The 17798-nt window shown below is 35.7% G+C and overlaps 1 protein-coding gene and 1 long non-coding RNA gene across 2 annotated transcripts in view; one reads left to right on the top strand and one right to left on the bottom strand.

The window, feature by feature from the left end:
* Positions 1 to 1676: 1676 nt before the first annotated feature.
* The window catches only part of LOC129350021 (uncharacterized), a 59488-nt gene continuing 43366 nt past the window's right edge, over positions 1677 to 17798 (bottom strand). Inside the window, exon 4 of the long non-coding RNA XR_008603216.1 lies at positions 1677 to 8208. This is a non-coding gene — a long non-coding RNA (uncharacterized LOC129350021). The remainder of the gene's footprint in view (positions 8209 to 17798) is intronic.
* The window catches only part of aff3 (AF4/FMR2 family, member 3), a 29191-nt gene continuing 16492 nt past the window's right edge, over positions 5100 to 17798 (top strand). The window contains exons 1-5 of the mRNA XM_035957577.2: positions 5100 to 5297; positions 9317 to 9361; positions 14581 to 14655; positions 15924 to 15957; positions 16908 to 16965. Coding sequence (XP_035813470.2) covers positions 5226 to 5297; positions 9317 to 9361; positions 14581 to 14655; positions 15924 to 15957; positions 16908 to 16965 — 284 coding nt within the window. The 5' untranslated portion in view covers positions 5100 to 5225. The remainder of the gene's footprint in view (positions 5298 to 9316; positions 9362 to 14580; positions 14656 to 15923; positions 15958 to 16907; positions 16966 to 17798) is intronic.

Genomic DNA, 17798 nt, shown 5'->3' with positions numbered 1-17798 from the left:
AATTTCCCTCTGTTCTCTGTCTTTATAAAGACCATGCTGCTGTTACAAAGGGAAATAGGTGGTTTGAAGGATCACAGTGTCGCCTTTGGCCCCAAACCCTTCTGTTGTCCTCATTTACAAAATATTGTTTCCTTGTCTGAAAAAATCCCCAAAATTCAGAAAAAAAATTCCACAAATTTCTGAAAATTTGCCAAACCTTCAGGAATAAAATTCCAATAATTCCTTAAAAGTTTCCCTTAAAAGTTTGATTTAAAAAATCCCCAAAATTTGGCAAGAAAATTGTTGTAAATATTTTCAAAAAATGAGTAAAAATCTTCCAAAAAACCCCTAAAAATATCTAAAGTGATTACATATATATCAGTAAAACTTTTAATAATTTCTTTAAGAACATTCCCATAAAAATCATTGATTTTTTTGTGAATGTTCGTAACCCTTGTGTCGTCCTGCGGGTCAAAATTGATCCGGTTTAAAGTTTGAAAATGTGGAAAAAATGTATTTTCACAGTGAAACTTCTGATGTCCACATTTTCAACATTTTTGGGAAATCTTTGAACATTTTTTGGTGGAAAAAAGAAATGTTAAAAATGTTTCTTAAGCACACTCATTTTATGTGAATGTTCTTAAACAAAATATTAGAAGTTTTACTGATATATATGGAATCACTTCAGATATTTTTAGGATTTTTTTGGGAAGATTTGTACTAATTTTTTGAAAATATTTACAAGAATTTTCTTGCCAAATTTTGGGGATTTTTTAAAAATCAAACTTTTAAGGGAAACTTTTACGGAATTATTGGAATTTTCTTCCTGAAGGTTTAGCAAAATTTTCAGAAATTTGTGGAATTTTTTTGCTGAATTTTTGGATTTTTTTTTTCAGATAAGGATACAACATTATTAGGTGCCTGTAAATGAGAACAGGAGGGTCAAAGAAACATTTTTAACATTTCTTTTTCCACCAAAAAATGCTCAAAAATTTCTCAAAAATGTTGAAAATGTGGACATCAGAAGTTTCACTGTGACAATAGATTTTTTCCATATTTTGAAACTTGAAAACGGGTCAATTTTGACCCGCAGGACGACACGAGGGTTAAATCAATGCAGGCAGAACTCAAATATATCAATCTCCTTGTGTCCATCTCCCCTTCCTCTCTCCCCAGAGCCCTCAGAGCGTGAGAGACGGCTCAACTTTTATTATGACAAGCCGAAGTCGGTGCTACCCGGAGCCACTTCACAGGCCGGAATGCATTAAGCAGAATAATGGATGGACTTGACAAGCTCACAATGCCAAGATGTCGGATGGAGAGACGATCAGACAGGCATTTTCTGTAGAGGGAACGTAGCCTAGAGTGGGAGACAACAAACTCAATTTTGCCCACAACATGCTTTCAGCCCAAGGACAGTTTTTATGGAAGGTATGGCGGCTTTGCACACAGAACTGCATACTACACAATGTAAGTGATACGGACACAGAGAAACCAGCCATCTGACCCTATAACAGTGAGGGAAATATAGGAAATTAAGAAATATGAAGCAATCTGTAACACTGTGTTTGCACAACTCCTCCTCATTGGGAAACACTAGGGTATAGGAAGCCTTACAAAACTGAGTTGGGCAATCAGGCACAACATAAATGAGATATCTGTAACACAACTTTAGTGAAAGGTTCACTATCGCCATATGAAAGTGTTGCATATCCATTTATTTACTTCAGGTATCATAAGTAAATGTGAGAAAGGCCCCTTTGAGTGTATGACATTTGAAAAGTCTGGAAAAAAAAGACTGATGCAACCCTGTTTACCAATATTTGCATAAAAGAATTTTTTGTCGCCAATATCATATTGTACTTGCTGATTAAAGTGTGGCCAACTTGCAGGACAAATATTAGTGGTGTTTTATGCCACTCAGAAGGTTGTAAGAAAAAGTAATGATTCTCTGAAGAGGCAGTTCCCATCATGCATCTCAGTAAAAGCTGCCGTCTGTTTAAAGCAGCTCTAATGATGTTTTCTCTAATCACAGCACATCACTTTCAGTCTGGAAGTTGTTTTCATCAAAAAGCCTTAAAAATGTGATGTGCACCACCTGACCAGTTAGCTGGTTTAGGCTGTGGTGCATTTAGCAGCTATAGAGGAACTACTGGAGACAAAAACAAAGATAAAAAAGAATGTGAATGTTGAATTTATGCATTGTGTGGTCAAAAACAAGATTTCTGATGATGCTAGCCATTCAGTATATTGTGGTCATTTTTAATTCCTTGAATGTGAGATCTTTATGATGTCTTGTGATGACCACACTAGCAGCCATCATCAATCATGAATGCTGGTAAACCCCAGTTACCACTCTAGTTAGAATTCTTAGCACTAATATCACACATACAAAAACACAAACACACTAATGATAACAGTGGTAACAATGCAATGAGGTGCAATATCTGCTTTCAAGTGTCTGAAGTTTTTAAAAAAAATGCTTAGGTTGAGATGATTATTGCACATTAACATGTTTATGGTCCAGACCAGCCTGCTTCAACTTCCTCAGGAAGAACATCCTCTGCTGGGCTTTTTTTCCACCAGTTTGGAGGTGTTTAGTGTCCATGTCAGATCCTTGGAGTCCACCCTCTCTATCTCTTCTCCTCTGATATGGAGTGGGGACTGTACGGCTCTCCTGGTCCTCCTGAAGTCTATGATGACTTCCTTTGTCTTGGTGGTGTTGAGAACCAGGTCGTTGTCTGCACACCACCCTACCAGATGCTGGACCTCCTGCCTGGACCAGGTCTCGTTGTCGTCCCTGATAAGGTCTACCATCGTAGTATCGTTGGCAAACTTTGTCAGGGTGTTGGAGGAGTGGGTGGGACACAGTCCATGGTGAAGAGGGTGAAGAGTGCCGGACTAAGAACACATCCCTGTGGTGTTCATGGTTATGGTGCTGGATGTCAGGTTCCCCATCCTGACATTCTGAGGCCCGTTGGTCAGAAAGTCCATAATCCATGAGCAAAGTGTGGTGGAGAGTCCAAGGTTGGTGAGTTTGTGGATCAGTTTATGGGGGATTACAGTGTTGAAGACACAGTGTTGCATCCTAACGTAGGTATCCGGCTGCTCCAGGTGAGTTAGGGCTGTATGAAGTGCAACAGCGTTCTTTTTGTCCGGTACCTGAACTGATGTCTGTCTAGATCTACAGAGAAGCTTCTCTGGATGTGTTCCATCATCTCCAAGCACTTCATAAGAGAGTGCCGAGCCGCTGTGAGTGATTTAGCCTTTGTTTGAAGTACTTAAGGGCTATTTGTAGTGCACATTTAGTTAACTTTTGTATGTTCAGCATTGTTTTAAGTTGTACTAATGGTTTCTTTGTCTTACCAGTGCTGGTGTTCTGCTGCTGGGGTCATCTAACTGGCTTCAGGCAAAAGCCTGCACTATGGGAGCTCCAGGCCTTTATACCAGATCTGCCCCTCAGACCAAACCAAGTACCTGCCACTTCAAGGGGTGGACTGGGTTCATTTGATTATAATATTACTTCATTAATTTGAATTCTGATGGGTAATTGGATATATTCTGGGTTTGTTCATTATTATTCTTTTGATTAAATAGACTGACTGTGCTGCTTTGTGCTTTTTGTTGTTAGTTTAGGTGTTGGTGTTTTATGTTTCCCCGTTGTGTGTAACTGATCTGATCAGCTAGTATATATACTTCCTATTGTTCAGTGTTTTCATTTCGACCTCTTTTATGGGCCCAAATTTAGTATTGGTGGTTTTAACTTGGTCAGTTTTTGGGTGAAATAAAAACCCTATTTTGAATTCACCTTTGCAGCTAAAGTTTGATGTTGTGATTTGCTGTAAAATCGCATAAAAGTAAACAGAGTGACTCTGGATTCAAGAATACTCGATTTGTGGAAGTTTCCTGGGAAATAAGACATATTTATTTTTTTATTAGTTTTTTAATTCCTCTTCATATTTACACATTTATTTCCTTATTTTTTAAACAGATTTAATCTCTTATTTATTCTTCTTCCTTATTTTTTAGCAGATTTATTTATTTTTATTTATTCCTCTTTATATTTACACATTTCTTTCCTTATTTTTTAACCGATTTATTCTTTTATTTATTCTTCTTCCTTATATTTTTAGCAGATTTATTTATTTTTATTTATTCCTCTTTATATTTACACATTTATTTCGTTATTTTTTTAACAGATTTATTTTTTATTTATTCTTCTTCCTTATATTTTGAGCAGATTTATATATTTGTATTTATTCTTCTTTATATTTACACATTTATTTCCTTATTTTTTAACAGATTTATTCTTCTATTTATTCTTCTTCCTTATATTTTTAGATTTATTTATTTTTATTTATTACTCTTTATATTTACACATTTATTTCCTTAATTTTTTAACAGATTTATTTTTTATTTATTCTTCTCCCTTATATTTTTAGCAGATTTATATATTTGTATTTATTCCTCGTTATAGTTACACTTTTATTTCCTTATTTTTTTAACAGATTTATTCTGTAATTTATTCTTCTTCCTTATATTTTTAGATTTATTTATTTTTATTTATTCCTCTTTATATTTACACATTTATTTCCTTATTTTTTTAAGATTTATTCTTTTATTCTTCTTCCTTATATTTTTAAGATTTATTTTTATTTCCTTACTTTTTTAACAGATTTATCTTTTATTATGGCACTCCTGTGATTCCATACATAATGAACATAAAAAACTTTTTTTTAAAAATATTTCTAATAAAAATGCATGTAAGACGTATCCTATGGACTACAAAAGTCCCTGAATTATATATTGCCCCTGTGTCACATGTTGTGCTTCCAGCTTTCTGCCCTCAGTGACCAAAGATCCGTGAATGCAGTTTCGGGTCCCTCATCGTCCCCCTGCTGGACTGGATCATAAAACTGATCACATCTCTATTTTTAGCAGCTCTTTGCGACCAACACGTCGGAATTAACGCATTTCAAACTCACAGCAGCAGCAGCAGCAGCAGCAGCACCATGGTTCCACATCCACGGGGCCCGGCGGAGTCGTGATCTCCCTGCGTGAGCTGTGCGTGTCATCCGTGACGTGCCCGGCCCGCCTACATCTCCCTCCGTACGCCTCGGTGACACACACTCTGAGGAGGATCCACGGCGGAGGATCCACGGACCGATGCCAGCGTCACGGCGCATCCACTGACGCGTGTCCTCCCTGGCATGGACACCGGAGGAGCGCTGTGAGCAGCAGGAACCATGCCTACTGTCCTCGGTGGCAAAGGGAAACTTTCCATTGTCTGCTTTCTGCTCCGATGCGCATATTCTCAGGTGAGGAGCACTGAGTGGCTTCTAGCCGAGTTAGAGAAACGTTCAGGTACCTCCATGTGGATCTGATGCTTCTAGGAGTAGTTTGGCTTCCTGGTGTTATAGCTGCATTGGATCTGTGTATGTTTGAAGTCTATTTCTGCTAAAAGTATCTTCAGGGATTTTGTGATTTAGTTTTAAGGCTTTTTTCCCTCTTTTTTCTGTCTTTTTTTCTATTTTTGTGGTTTGATTTTAGGCTCCTTTTCCCTCTATATTTTATTAAATTTTGTGATTTTATTTTAGGCTCTTTTTCCCTCATTCCAAAAAAAAAAAGCAACATGATTTTTAGGCTTTTTATTCTTTTTTTTCTGTCTTTTTTCAATTTTTGTGGTTTTATTTTAGGCTCCTTTTAACTCTATCTTTTATTAAATTTTGTGATTTTATTTTAGGCTTTTATCCTTTTTCTTTTTCCAATTTTTGTGATTTAATATTAGGCTCTTTTTCCCACATTCGAAAAAAGTGATTTGATTTCAGGCTTTTTTTTTCTTTTTTTCTGTCTTTTTTCAATTTTTGTGGTTTTATTTTAGGCTCCTTTTCCCTCTCTTTTATTAAATTTGCTGATTGTATTTTATACATTTTTACATTTTTTTTCTTTTTTCCGAAATTTTCTGATTTGATTTCAGGCTTTTTAAAAATCTTTTTTTCGCCTTTATTCCCAAATTATTTGTGATTTCATTTTAAGCTCTATTTTCACTGTTTTTTTTCCCTCATTCTCTTTTAAAATTGATTAGAAATTTTAGGCTTTAGTTTGACTTTGATGTGTCAAAGTTGCAATGGTTTAGTTTTTAGGCTTTTTTGTGATTTGATTTTAGGGTCTTTCTTTTAAATTTTGTGATCTGACTTTAAGGCTTTCTGGTGTTGTAGTTGCATCAAATTTTGTGGATGTTTAAGTCGCCTCTTTGCACTTAAAATATCCTCAGGAATTTCATGATTTTTTTTGTAGAATAATTGCAGCTAGATTAAGAAATATGAGAATTATTTTTGTATTAATTCATATTGTATTGGCAACATAGTTGTATATTTTATTCTGCTGCCTTCATAAAGATTAAACCATGCATTTTAAAGCGCTCAGCACAGATGGAAGTGCTGCAGATAACCTTGAAATTGAGCATTACTCCAGCAATTGCAGATACTTGAAGAATGTAACAGGTGTTTACTGGCGTAGCTGGCTTGCACGCTGCTTGGTGCAGGTGTTATGATGGGTTGTGGTTTTGTTTGGCCCTGAGGGGTTTCACTCATCTGGGTATTGCACCAGAGCAGAGTGGGTACGGATGTGTTAACGCATTTTGCACATGATAACATTCACACTAATGGGGCCATGTAAGTCTAAACCGATGGAGGACTCAGCGTTTTTCTTTTTTTCTTTTTGCCCGTGCACCGCCACAGGCAGCTAAAATACCGACTTGTCTGAGATTATGTTTTTCATGCAGTGCCTGCGGCCTCGTATCTGCCTTGTGGTTGAAATAATCAGACAGTTTTCACACACACACACAGTATTTTCCATCCGCAGGCTCTTAGACTCTAACCACTCAGACACTGACCTCAGTGAGTCATGCATGGAAGAGGAGACGTACACGTGCACGCATGTTGCACGACACACATTTAGTGTTTCTTATGCTGCACAGATGACACCAAAGACAAGAATGTTTTTAAGATTTAAATAGGATGTACTGTGTAGATTGTAAGTTAAACCTTGTAGATGTGTAAAACTGGAAAGTGCAAGTTCAGCAGATGATGACTGTATAAAATTGTGCAGCTTCAGAATGATATAAAGTGAAACAAACCAGACAAATGCAATGAGAGTTGGATAGGATCAGGATCATCTGGGTCAGTCTATAACTGAGGGACTTTTGAAGTCCATGGGATATATCTGCATACATTTTTATTAAAAGTTAAAAAATATAATGTTTTTATGTTCATTATGATCATGTCTTTACAAATTCCATACTTATTTATTATGGAAACAATCATTTATTAACACTCGTGTCGTCCTGCGGGTCAAAACTGACCCGTTTTAAAGTTTGAAAATGTGGAAAATATCTATATTTTCACAGTGAAACTTCTGATGTCCACATTTTCAACATTTTTATGAAATCTTTGAACATTTTTTGGTGGAAAAAATTTTTTTTTTAAATGTTTCTTAAGAACATTCACACAAAAATCAACCAAAATCCAGTGAATGTCGCTGCATTTTGGTTGATTTTTATGTGAATGTTCTTAAAGAATATATTAGAAGTTTTACTGATATATATGGAATCATTTTAGATATTTTTAGGGTTTTTTTTTTTTGAAGATTTTTATTCATTTTTTGAAAATATTTACAAGAATTTTCTTGCCAAATTTGGGGGCTTTTTTTTTTTTTTTTAAATAGGACTTTTAAGGGAAACTTTTAAGGAATTATTGGAATTTTCTTCCTGAATTTTTGCAAATTTTCAGAAATTTGTGGAATTTTTTTGCTGAATTTTTGGATTTTTGTCAGACAAGGAAACAATATTTTCTGCTGTTCATAAATGAAGACATGTTGCAAAAGGTGTACAATCACCGTTCACAACATGCCATTCATTGCATTTTCAATCAGTCACAACAATCATACAAATCTAAACATCTATAAAATAACCACAAAAAAAACAACAACCAACTTGAAATGAGAAATTCAAAATTACAGTCTTTTGGACAGTTACAACAATTGTTTCCAAAACACATATTAATACATGTTCTCCACTGGTGATGAACTTGTATCAGCACAGTTGAAGTTCTGCTTGTAATGGCGTTGGTGATACGTTCCTGGAGATGATTTATGTCTCGTATCTTCACCTGATACACCATGGCCTTCAAGTGCCCCCAAAGATAGCATCAAACACATCTTCTAGGGTATCTGAAACATAAAAAATATACATTATACATTTTCCTATGTATGAAAACTTAATGGCCCACCCTGTAGTGTGTGAGTCAAGTGTGGATTTGTCGCATGTCAACAGGTTTACTACAGTATCTTTAGAAATAACTTTCAATTTCAATTCTACTCAATCGTATATCTAATATTTAGAAGAATCTTTCTCTAAAATGACATGTGGTGTTTGGTTATAGGTTGATTTTAGGCCTGAAAACCGCAAAAATGTCAACTATGATACCTGTCAGCTATGTTACAAAAAGTTTCACAATTCTATATTGACTCATCTGCTTTCACACACATACAAAGAAACTAAACTCACAGTCAGAACGAAACTCACTCCCACATAGACACTATTGCACAGATGTGAAGGTGAAAGCAGCATAAAGAATCTATCCTTTGTCTTTATACTCGTGCAACGTGGATCTGGGTTGAGAAGGTGAATGTAAATTGTGACCTGAATTGTTGATAAAAGGTCGAAACGTGGGGGCGGGACAGAAAAAGAGAGAGAGTGGGGTTACCTAAGATGGATGGAAACAAAGATGCTTGCAACCGAATTGGCATCCGGCTGATGATCTGCAGCTGTGATTTCTAAGATATGAGTCATCAACATGCTCCACAGACCTCTCACAACTGCTGCGCGTGTGAGACTGTAAGGTTTACTGTAAAGGCGCTATTTTTGAATGCGCCAGTTAAAAAGGCGGGAAGCAGAATGCCGAAGGTGACTTTTCAAATTGTGTGCGTGTGTCTTTGTGACTGAGACTGAAACTTTGCACCGTGAGACAATGGCTGGTGAAAGAAATGAGTGCAGTCTGTGTACTTACTCTATTTGTGTGTACATGTGCGCTGCTATATTTGTCAATCAGCGCGACTGAGTGTGTGCTGCACTGCACTTCACTCCCACTAAGATGCTCCAATATAGTCTGTGTGCAGCATCAACACTCACTCAGTCCGCATGTGTTCGTCTAGTTGATACCTAAACCTGCATTTGTTGCTTTAAAGTGCTGCAAGGCTCCACCTGAGTAACTGTCAGCATTATCTTCCTGCAGCGTTCTCCTCATTCACAAATATGTCTATTGTTCTGTTTGCTCAGGTAACAAGAAGCCAACACAGCAGCTGTGCCAAACAACTTTTTAAGGTAAGGAATAGCTTGATTGTGAGATTTTTGTTGTTGTTTTTCTTTAAAAATAATTATTAATTGTTGCTTTCTGTTCTGCCCGTACTGAATTGGGTGAAAAGGCTTTTGTTTACACCTTTTGCATGGAGTATGTTGCAGAAAAATGTGAAATTAACCGAGTTCATTTCATTGAGCGACTCCACAATGTGCACTTGTTTTTCATAACTTGCTTGAAAATCACATTTTTTTTTTGTTTTTGCTCGTGTTTTAATTCTGTTTAAACTGTGTCATTTTGTTCCTGTGTTTTGTATTTGCTGCTGCCCATCTTTGCCAGGTTGCAAAACAGGTTGTTAATCCCAATGAGATTTCTCCTGGTTGAATACAAGTTAATAAATAAAAAAATAATACATAAATTATGACATTTACTTCAAATCACAATCTCATTAGATAATTTGCATCATGTTTAAGTTTAATTTTGTGTTATTTAAAGTAGCTGCGTTAGATTTTTGCCAAATTTTGGTCTTTAAATTCAATAGACCTTATAGGAAGTGGATTTAACAATAATTATTAACCCTTGTGTCGTCCTGTGGGTCAAAATTGACTCATTTTCAAGTTTGAAAATGTTGAAAAAATATGTTTTCACAGTGAAACTTCTCATGTCCACATTTTCAACATTTTGGGGAAATTTTGAACATTGTTTGGTGGAAAAAAAATGTTAAAAATATTTCTTAAGAGCATTCACAAAAAAATCAGTCAAAATCCAGTGAAATTCAATGGATTTTGATTGATTTTTATGCAAATGTTCTTAAAGAAAATATTAGAAGTTTTACTGATATATATGGAATCACTTTAGATATTTGTAGGATTTTTTTTGGAAGATTTTTACTAATTTTTTGAAAATATTTACAAGAATTTTCTTACCAAACTTGGGGGATTTTTTTTAATATAAAACTTTTAAGGGAAACATTTAAGGAATTATTGGAATTTTCTTCCTGAAGGTTTTGCAAATTTTCAGAAATTTGGAGAATTTTTTTTGCAGAATTTTTTGATTTTTTTCAGACAAGGAAACAATATTCTTTGGTGCCCATAAATGAGGACAATAGGAGGGTTAAAAGATCTTACACAAGGAAACACCAGCAGCAGTTCACAGGGGCTCATGATTCCATGCATTATCAGTTCATCTGGAGATATGTTTTTCTGATTAGTTCATGAACACATTTACACTGTGCAATGTCAGAAAATAGCTAAATATCGCCTCTATATTCTATAAAATGCAAGGCAGGGGAGACACAAAATACACATCACCTTCTTGTGCGATACTTTTTGGAGATGCTGTCGCCAGTTTTCCTTAATATTTTTAAACATACAGAGTTTTATGCACCATTTTGACTCACCAACGACACAACTTTCTGACTACTCGGAGTAGCGCTTATTAAATAAATGAGGCTAAAGTGAAAAGCAGCTACCTAAACCTGTGGTGAACAAAAGGAAACTCACAGTGTGAAAACGGTGTAGACAGAGGAGGAAATCAAACACACAAACTGACACCACAACGCCTCGACTAAATATACATTTTTCCTTCTTCAGTTGCACAGATATTGTGATGCATCTAAGCTGATTGCTTTGCAATGCATCGCTGCACCATTTATCATGATAGGATCATATCGTCAGTTAGTCTGTGATTCCCACCTCTAATCCAAAGGGATATATTCAGATATTTTCTCTGCTCAAAGCTCAGAAAGTCAAAACATCCAATTCAACACAATAAAAGACACACGCAAGCAGCAAATCCTCACACTAAGATGCTGTAGACACATATTATTTGGTATATAAAGTCATAAACTATAGGAAAATAGCAAATCCTTACATTGGAAAAACTAGAAGCAGGGAATGTTTAGCATTTTTCTACCATTGCTGTCAGCTGAGTATTTTAATAATTACAGAATAGTCTGATTGACTGGACGCAGGCTGCAGATAAAAGCCTGCCATTGGCTGCACATTTCACTCGATTTTCTCCTCGTCTTCTGCTATCTGTGTGCTGCTCTTTCCAAAATCCTAACGTCCTGCCGGCTAGCAGCTTTCCACACTGAAAAATGAAGTGCTGGCGAGGATATGGATTGTGAAATAAGGCAGATCTGTGAATTATCCATTTTAATGACAGCTCCTGCCTCCCTGTGTGCCGGTGTACCACCAAAGCATTCCTCATGTCACTAGTTTTTCAGGAACAGTTGCTGCAGGATTATTTCACAAAATAAGCTGTATAGTGTTTCTTTTTCTGCCTATTGTAGAATGATAGTGAGGTGCAGTCAGACCATTCTTTGTTGCAGAATGGTCTGACTGTGCATAACCTGTTGCATATTAATTTTCTGGTCAGCAGCATTAGTGACGTATACTTTCAGCCAATATATATATAAAAAAAAAACCCTGTTAGTCTGTGCTACGTGGCCCGTTGCTCTTCTGTCTTTTTGTGTTTTGCTGGAGTTCTTTGCTTCTTCCCTGTGTTCTTCCACTAGAGCAGGAGCAGAACAATATACTAGATACAGACAAGGAAGTGGGAGGAAGATAGCAACACATAATGCTCCACCTGGGAGACCTTGTTGTTGTTGGCAGAGGAAAGGGTTGAGGGCTGCTGCTGTGTCCTCTGTGACTGAGGGAGGAGAGACAATGAAGTGAAAAGATGAGCGGAGAGAGGAAACACTCGTCCTCCAGGGCTCACTGTGGAGGGAGGAGTAGCAGAGGAAGAGAACAAGATTTAGAGATCATCTACTGGGTTCACAAAATGTGTCATCTTAGGAACATATCGCAGTGAAATAATAAAATAAATACCCTGAGATCAGACTCCTGTTAGAGTTAACCCTCGTGTCGTCCTGCGGGTCAAAATTGACCCGTTTTAAAGTTTGAAAATGTGGAAAAACACATATTTTCACAGTGAAACTTCTGATGTCCCCATTTTCAACATTTTTGGGAAATCTTTGAACATTTTTTTGGTGGGAAAAAAAGAAATGTTAAGAATGTTTCTTAAGAACACTCACAAAAAATCAACCAAAATCCAGCGAATTTCACTGGATTTTGGTAGATTTTTATGTGAACGTTCTTAAGCGAATATTAGAAGTTTTACTGATATATATGGAATCACTTTAGATATTTTAGGATTTTTTGGAAGATTTTTACTCATTTTTTGAAAATATTTTCCTGCCAAATTTGGGGATTTTTAAAAAAATAATACTTTTAAGGGAAACTTTTTTTGATGATATATTTTCACAGTGAAAACGTCCACATTTTTTACATTTTTGGAAAATTTTTGAACATTTTTTGGTGTAAAAGAAAATCTCACAAAAATATTTCTTAAGAACATTCACAAAAAATAAACCAAAATCCAGTGAACTTCACTGGATTTTGGTTGATTTTTTCTGAATGTTCTTAAAGAAAATATTAGAAGTTTTACTGATATATATGGAATCACTTAAGATATTTTTAGGATTTTTTTGGAAGATTTTTACTCATTTTTTTGAAAATATTTAAGAATTTTCTTGCCAAATTTGGGGGATTTTTTAAAATAAAACTTTTAAGGGAAACTTTTAAGGAATTATTGGAATTTTCTTCCTGAAGGTTTTGCAAATTTTCAGAAATTTGGGGAATTTTTTTTGCAGAACTTTTGGATTTTTTTTTTTTCAAACAATGAAACAATATTTTTTGGTCCCCACAAATGAAGACAACAGGAGGGTTAAGATTTAAGATGTTCCCGCACACTCTGGTCTGCACTCAGCCCACCAACCGCACCAATTGTCAGAAGTCAGAGCTGATAAAACGTGACCTTTTCCAGAGCTCGTTAACTCCTGCAGCAGTCGAGCAACATCATTCCCTCCTTTACTTGGTGACGGCTACGTGAACATAAATCACTGACAGAAATCCCACGTTTCCCCATTATTACACAGCGGAAGAACCAGATCATGCTAAAATGGTAAATGAACGGCACAAAATCAGGCCAATTTTTCAGCAGCCACGAGATCTGGTTTGTCTGAATGTGACTGCGGGCAATCGAATCAGAAGAGATCATAATCAGAGCAAAGACAGTGTGCTGTGGATGCAGAGCTTCCTGCATGTGACTGCTTTCCTCTGGAGTGCTGTGCAGAGAGAACAAATAAGAAACGAGGTGCATTCTCACAACATGCCAGGCGTATAATCATGTGGACTCAGCGCAGACACTGATATGTTACCTCAGGGTCATCATTTACATTACTTTTGAATCGTGTTTTACACTCAGAGAATGCAGGTCTGTGCCAAGCTCATCCCACCCTGTTTTTTGTTTTACACACTACTAGTCCATGGACCAGACCAGATACTGGAACCGCCTCAGGTGACCAAACCTAAGTGGTGCTAAAATGTACGTTGGGTTAATGTCAGTACATTAAGATGTGAGAGTCTTTCCATACTGACAGCTTTATCACTTATTAGTGAAACAGTCACATTCACCATAACTGCTGTATGGAACAATTCATTTAACTCTCCCTGTATGCAAAGATCACATCTAATACAAGTCAATAATCAAATTAAACTGGTTGAGAAACGGTAATATATTTTAATAATTAAACATCAGACTCAGATGAATGCATTTCTTGTCTGTGCTTTCTTTTCATCCTTATTTGTTTTTGTCATTTTGTGTCTTGTTTTGTTGTGTCTTGTTTTGTGTCACATTTTTGCCATTTTATGTCTTGTTTTTGTCGTTTTCTGTCTTGTTTTTGTCATTTTGTCTTATCACTTTGTCTCCAGTTTGTTATAGTATTGTTCTGTGTTGTAAAGTTATTAACACAGATGATGGTGTGTGGCTTTTCTTATTTTTTCGTAATGAGGAATAATCCTATGGAATTGTCAGGTTTTAGGGAACACGGTGCAAATGAGCTGCTGCTGCACCTGTTTATGTATCAGCTGTGATGAGCGGTGGTTTCTAATGTACTCTGCTCACTGACTCATCACAGCCACCTGAAGTGTGATCCTCATCTCTCAGCCTGCACTGGAGCTCAAGCTAACCCCGATATTCACAGCCAGACTCCCCCTGGTGGGGAGGAACAGCTGCTAATCAGAGCCAGCTGCTGCACTGTACACGTGGAAATGAAAGTTTTATTCCTAAGTGAAGGAGAAATGAAGAAAGTTCTGGTGACAGGTTTAGGACGCCTGAATGTTTTCATCAATCACAGTGGCGTCTCATCATTGACCTCTGACTCCTCGTTTGTGTTCCTCAGGACATGACTCAGTCCTGGACATCCCAGCAGGCCTTGGGGGGAGACCAGGCCCAGCGGATCCTCTACAACTCTAAGGTGTCTGTCAGACTGCTTGTGTGTGTTTTCTGTCTTTAATGATTAAAGAAAACTTCACACATGACTTTACGTGGTCTGTTTACATGCGTTTCTGAATAATATTACATACAGTATGAAAAGTCTGTAAGTTAGTGGGGTCAATATATAATGAAGTCCATGGGATATATCTGCATACATTTTTATTAAAATTAAAAAAAAAAAAAAAAAAAAAAACAATTAATGTTTTTATGTTCATTATGATCATGTCTTTACAAATTCCAGAATTGTTTATTATAGAAACAATCACTTATTAATAAAAATGACTGGATATCACTAAAATGTCAACTAAATAACCATCTGAATTTAATACCAACCACCTTCTAATGAGCTAAACAATAATAAAATGAGCTGATTCAGAAATAGTTTGGATTGTGTTCTTTTATTAAGTTGAGATAATCATGACAGTTATTTCTTTTTTTTGGTAATATATCACATTTTATATGGACTGGCCAGACTTATTAGATATAGAGCGGTCAACAGGTTTACTACAATATCTTTAGAAATTTATTTCAATTTTACTCAGCTGTACATATAATATTTAGAAGAATCTTTCTCTAAAATGCCATGTGGTGTTTGGATATAGACGGTCATGTTGATTTTAGGCCTGAAAACAGCAAAAATGTCAACTATGATACAAAAAGTCCCGCAGTTATATATTGACCCAGTGTCACTTGAGTCAGTGTCAGGTAGGCTGGGATTACAGATTTTAAGATGTATTTGAAAAATGTGGGTAAGTGGAGGTTTAAAAAAGTGAGATTCCTTCGCTTCTCATCTCTGATTGAGGCTAGATGATTGAGAAAATGTATATTGAGGCATTAAGGGTTGAAAAAATGCAAGACTAGGATTTTGTAATATATTTTACATTATTTTATTTTTCCCCTGCATTTTTAAGAAAGGTACTGTTTTTTTCTTTGCCTTTCCCCCTCACATTTGACTGTATAATTACATTATTTTCATTGCATTTAAATCCCCTAAAATGCTAATTGTTTTGCAGATATTTGCCGTCATTTTCACTGTTTGTACACTTTTTGCTGCCACATTTTCACGTTGTTTTTACAGTATTTTCTTTCGCATACATTGTGGATAATGTAGTTTCCAGATTTTCAGAAGGAAGAAGAATGTGTGGAATTTTAAAAAGTCTCTGGTTCTGTTCCATCATTTGTAGGAGTGCAATAGTTTACCTGTTAGAACAGAAATGTTACTCACTTTTTTTGTCATTATTTCTAAAGGATGCAAAACAGCCAGCAACACAGCAAAGACAAAGTATGTATCTTTTCATTCTTTTGGTTTCTGGTTTGTGCAATAATTTTCACCCTTTAACCCTCGTGTCGTCCTGCGGGTCAAAATTAACCCGTTTTAAAATTTGAAAATGTGGGGAAAAAAATTTAAAAAATAAAAATTTCACAGTGAAACTTCTGATGTCCAAATTTTCAGCATTTCTGGGAAATCTTTAAACATTTTTTGTGGAAAAAAATAAATATTAAAAATGTTTAAGAACATCCCCATAAAAATCAACCAAAATCCAGTGAATTTCGCTGGGTTTTCATTGATTTTTATGTGAATGTTCTTAAAGAAAATATCAGAAGTTTTACTGATATATATGGAATCACTTTAGATGTTTGCAGGAATTTTTTTTGGAAGATTTTTACTCATTTTTTGAAAATATTTTCTTGTCAAATTTGGGGGATTTTTAAAAAATATTTTTAAGGGAAATTTTTTTCTGATGATATATTTTCACAGTGAAAACGTCCACATTTTTAACATTTTTGAACATTTTTTGGTGTAAAAAAAATCTTTAAAATGTTTCTTAAGAACATTCACAAAAAAAAAAAATCGACCAAAATTCTGTGAATTTTGCTGGATGCTGGTTGATTTTTATATGAATGTTCTTAAAGAAAATATTAGACATTTTAATGATATATATGGAATCACTTTAGATATTTTTAGGATTTATTTTGAAGATTTTTACTCATTTTTTGAAAATATTTACAAGAATTTTCCTGCCAAATGTGGGGGATTTTTTTTTTTTTTTTTAAATAAAACTTTTAAGGAATTATTGGAATTTTCTTCCTGAAGGTTTTGCAAATTTTCAGAAATTTGGGGAATTTTTTTACTGAATTTTTGGATTTTTTTCAGACAAGGAAACAATATTTTTTGGTGCCTGTAAATGAGGACAACAGGAGGGTTAATCTGTGGTTTCTGATCTCCGGCAGGTCAGGGAGATGTTCAGCTGAGAATGGGTCGTCATCCTCACGTGGCTCCTCACAAATCGTAAGTGGGACATGAAGAAACATGATCCACCAAAGGTCACCAAACCAGAACGGCTGCTGTGGCACTCAAATATCCAATAAAATACGACACACACACAGAATAGATGCAGTCATCTCAGCAACTTCTTTAAAATGTATTCTGAACCCCACCACAATAAAAGCCTGAATGATGGGGAGAGGGAGAGTGAAGGGAGGTCAACTTCTAGGGACCATCAGTTAGCAGTGTTTCAGGCTGTAGGTCGGGTCACAGGTCACTTAACATTCCTGCAAGCTGTCAGTGGAGACCGATGTGCTCCTGTTTGTTAACTTCTTACATCCTCCTTTTAATGTGAAACACATGTTCAGCCATGTAGCCAAATGCATGTCTCACATTATCCCACAGCCGTTATGTAACAGAGCAGTTTTTTTTGTTAGCTTCTCAAAAATATTTAGGTCTTTTTTCACACACATGAGGATTGTTTTTGCCATCTAATTGAGACATGTTTAGTTACGTATCTTAACAAGGCAAACAATTATGAGACCTTAACGCAGGGGTGTTTGACATGAGGCCCGCGGGCCAAAAGCGGCCCTCCAGAGGGTCCAATCCGGTCCTCAAAGTGTAAAAATTCCAGAGAAGACATTAACTGCAGATTGTAAATTAGTAAAACTATAAATTTAAAATCATTTCTAGACCATGACAGGTTGTTTTGATCAGAAAGTAAAATACTAGATTGTTCTTTTGTCATTTTGGTCTCATGTTTGTAATATTTTGAGTTGTTTTTTGTCTTTTTTTTTTAAGTAAAATCCTCTATGGTTCAGTTCCAGATGACTAAATGTTGTGTTCCTTTGTAGACT

Source organism: Amphiprion ocellaris, chromosome 11 (assembly GCF_022539595.1).
Source record: "Amphiprion ocellaris isolate individual 3 ecotype Okinawa chromosome 11, ASM2253959v1, whole genome shotgun sequence".
Classification (NCBI taxonomy): Eukaryota; Metazoa; Chordata; class Actinopteri; family Pomacentridae; genus Amphiprion; species Amphiprion ocellaris.
This window is presented reverse-complemented; position numbering and strand designations above follow the sequence as displayed.